At 35.5% G+C, this 4,129-nt stretch overlaps 1 protein-coding gene across 1 annotated transcript; it reads left to right on the top strand.

The window, feature by feature from the left end:
- Positions 1-1,191: 1,191 nt before the first annotated feature.
- Positions 1,192-3,582, top strand: LOC143241757 (trissin receptor-like). Its single transcript, XM_076484979.1, is given in 4 exon segments — positions 1,192-1,243; positions 2,343-2,401; positions 2,403-2,940; positions 3,227-3,582. Coding segments are annotated over 4 exon segments (1,005 nt in total).
- The last annotated feature ends 547 nt before the right edge of the window (positions 3,583-4,129 follow it).

Below are 4,129 nucleotides of genomic sequence, written 5' to 3' on the forward strand. Positions count from 1 at the left end.
GTAGGTAACAATGCTTCTGTTATTTGTTTCTTATACATTCGTCTTCTTTTGTTCTATATTTGGTAGGTAACAATGCTTCTGTTATTTGTTTCTTATACATTTGTCTTCTGTTGTTCTATATTTGGTAGGTAACAATGCTTCTGTTATTTGTTTCTTACACATTTGTCTTCTGTTGTTCTATATTTGGTAGGTAACAATGCTTCTGTTAATTTGTTTCTAGTACACATTTGGCTTCTGTTGTTCTATATTTGGTAGGTAACAATGCTTCTGTTATTTGTTTCTTATACATTTGCCTTCTGTTGTTCTATATTTGGTAGGTAACAATGTTTCTGTTAATTGTTTCTTATACATTTGGCTTCTGTTGTTCTATATTTGGTAGGTAACAATGCTTCTGTTATTTGTTTCTTATACATTCGCCTTCTGTTGTTCTATATTTGGTAGGTAACAATGTTTCTGTTATTTGTTTCTTACACATTTGGCTTCTGTTGTTCTATATTTGGTAGGTAACAATGCTTCTGTTATTTGTTTCTTACACATTTGGCTTCTGTTGTTCTATGATTGGTAGGTAACAATGCTTCTGTTATTTGTTTCTTATACATTCGTCTTCTGTTGTTCTATATTTGGTAGGTAACAATGCTTCAGTTATTTGTTTCTTATACATTCGCCTTCTGTTGTTCTATATTTGGTAGGTAACAATGTTTCTGTTAATTGTTTCTTACACTTTGCCTTCTGTTGTTCTATATTTGGTAGATAACAATGCTTCTGTTATTTGTTTCTTATACATTCTGTCTTCTGTTGTTCTATATTTGGTAGGTAACAATGCTTCTGTTATTTGTTTCTTATACATTTGCCTTCTGTTGTTCTATATTTGGTAGGTAACAATGCTTCTGTTATTTGTTTCTTATACATTCGTCTTCATTTGTTGTATATTTGGTAGGTAACAATGTTTTTGTTATTTGTTTCTTACACATCTGTCTTCTGTTGTTCTATATTTGTTAGGTAACAATGTTTCTGTTAATTGTTTCTTACACATTTGTCTTCTGTTGTTCAATATTTGGTAGGTAACAATGCTTCTGTTATTTGTTTCTTATACATTCGTCTTCTGTTGTTCTATATTTGGTAGGTAACAATGCTTCTGTTATTTGTTTCTTACACATTTGGCTTCTGTTGTTCTATGATTGGTAGGTATCAATGCTTCTGTTATTTGTTTCTTATACATTCGTCTTCTGTTGTTCTATATTTGGTAGGTAACAATGCTTCAGTTATTTGTTTCTTATACATTCGCCTTCTGTTGTTCTATATTTGGTAGGTAACAATGTTTCTGTTAATTGTTTCTTACACTTTTGCCTTCTGTTGTTCTATATTTGGTAGATAACAATGCTTCTGTTATTTGTTTCTTATACATTCGTCTTCTGTTGTTCTATATTTGGTAAGTAACAATGCTTCTGTTATTTGTTTCTTATACATTCGCCTTCTGTTGTTCTATATTTGGTAGGTAACAATGCTTCTGTTATTTGTTTCTTATACATTCGTCTTCATTTGTTGTATATTTGGTAGGTAACAATGTTTTTGTTATTTGTTTCTTACACATTCGTCTTGTGTTGTTCTATATTTGTTAGGTAACAATGTTTCTGTTAATTGTTTCTTACACATTCGTCTTCTGTTGTTCAATATTTGGTAGGTAACAATGCTTCTGTTATTTGTTTCTTATACATTCGTCTTCTGTTGTTCTATATTTGGTAGGTAACAATGCTTCTGTTATTTGTTTCTTACACATTTGTCTTCTGTTGTTTTATATTTGGTAGGTAACAATGCTTCTGTTAATTGTTTCTAACACATTTGTCTTGTGTTGTTCTATAATTGGTAGGTAACAATGCTTCTGTTATTTGTTTCTTACACATTCGTCTTGTGGTGTTCTATATTTGGTAGGTAACAATGCTTCTGTTATTTGATTTTTTACACATTCGTCTTCTTTTGTTGTATATTTGATGGGTAACAATGTTTCTGTTAATTGTTTCTTACACATTCGTCTTGTGTTGTCTATATTTGGTAGGTAACAATGCTTCTGTTACCTTCAATAGAAACATATTAACTGCACCTCACTTTGCTGTTTATACCTTCAATAGAAAGATATTAACTACACCTAAGTTGCTGTTTACACCTTGAAAAGAAAGATATTAACTACACCTCACATACTGTTTACACCTACTAGAGAAATATAATAAAACAATAATTTTTAAAAATTTTAGTTGTGTTTCTAAACGTCTTTTGATTTTAATTTTCAGGGAATCTGCTACTTATGGATGTTCTGTTTCAAAACGTCTTCTGATTTTTCTTTTCAGGGAATCTGCTAGTTATGGTTGTTGTGTTTCTACATCGTCGTCTTCGCACGGTAACAAACTTTTTTTTTAACGAACCTGGCTGTGGCTGATTTCTGCGTTGGCGTCTTCTGTGTTTTCCAGAACCTTTCTCTCTACCTGATGAGCAGTTGGCCGTTCGGTAACTTCCTCTGTAAGATGTACCACTTCATTCAGAGTTTGAGTTACAACACGTCAATAGCCATTCTGGTGGTTATCTGTGTTGAAAGATGCGTCGCTATTATATACCCTTTATGGAGTAAACAAGCATTTACATTAGGTCGTTTGCGTGCTGTGATAACGATAGTTTGGCTGGTTAGCGCCATCTATTGTTCTCCTCGGCTAGTAATGTACGGAACTGCCGAGCTGCCCTCTGTTTCCGGTTCGTCGGTGGAGTGTTTCATGCAGCGCAAATTTTACGATTCGGAAATTTACGACGTCGCTAATTTTGTGTTTCTGTTAGTAATTCCCTTGGTTATCATTAGTGTGCTCTACACTAAAATTGCTGTTCGGTTGTGGAAAAGCACAGTTGATTCTGTCGAGTATGGACAGGTGGAGCTGCGACACGTCCGTGACGTTTTAAGTAAGGAAAGCTTATCTCTAAGGGTTCCCAATCCAATCTCAGTTTTGTTATGGAGACCATGCAGGTAGCCCAATTCACGTCCACGGCACACATGTTGTGGTAAACAAAGATGGCGGTGGGATCTGTGTGTGCCGGCAAATCCGTTCGTCTTTAAGTGACGTGTCTAAACTTGCCGTCAGGGGGCACTGTTGTTACTGTAACGTGACGAGAAACATCCAAGAACCCAGCACGAGTAGGAGTCAACACAACCATGCCATCTCGTTTCAACAACATTGCCTTACACAAGCTCCAAAGACAATAATAAGAGCAAGAAGGAAAGTGTTGCGTCTTCTGGTGGCTATTGTCTTGTGTTTCGCTTTTTGCAATTTACCTTTCCACGTTCGTAAGCTTTGGCAGTATTGGTATCCATATTTCAATGGCACCACTAAAAGTTCTGTCTTCTTCACTATTAGTACTACCCTGTTGTTGTACTTTAACTCTGGTATAAACCCAATTCTCTACGCGTTCCTCTCGGAAAACTTTAGAAATTCGATGAAGGAAGTGATGTGCTGCAGAAGACATACAGTCATAAGTCGTTTTGTTTCTTGTCGCTCAACCCCACGCGCTGCTCATCAGGAAGCCACAGTTGACCAAAGTCTCTAATCACTGTTCCTGTGATAACAAAATATCATATCGTGCTGTTGAACCTGCAGTTGTCCAAAACGTCTAATCACTGTTCCTGTGGAGTGATAACAAAATATAATATCGTGCTGTTGAACCTACAGTTGTCCAAAATGTCTAATCATCGTTCCTGTGGAGTGATAACAAAATATCATATCGTGCTGTTGAACCTACAGTTGTCCAAAATGGCTAATCACCGTTCCTGTGGGATGATAACAAAATATCATATCGTGCTGTTGAACCTACAGTTGTCCAAAATGTATAATCACTGTTCCTGTGGAGTGATAACAAAATATCATATCGTGCTGTTGAACCTACAGTTGTCCAAAATGTCTAATCACTGTTCCTGTGGAGTGATAACAAAATATCATATCGTGCTGTTGAACCTACAGTTGTCCAAAATGTCTAATCACTGTTCCTGTGGAGGATAACAAAATATCATATCGTGCTGTTGAACCTACAGTTGTCCAAAATGTCTAATCACTGTTCCTGTGGAGAGATAAAAAAAATATCATATCGTGCTGTTGCA

Source organism: Tachypleus tridentatus, unplaced genomic scaffold (assembly GCF_004210375.1).
Source record: "Tachypleus tridentatus isolate NWPU-2018 unplaced genomic scaffold, ASM421037v1 Hic_cluster_1, whole genome shotgun sequence".
Classification (NCBI taxonomy): Eukaryota; Metazoa; Arthropoda; class Merostomata; order Xiphosura; family Limulidae; genus Tachypleus; species Tachypleus tridentatus.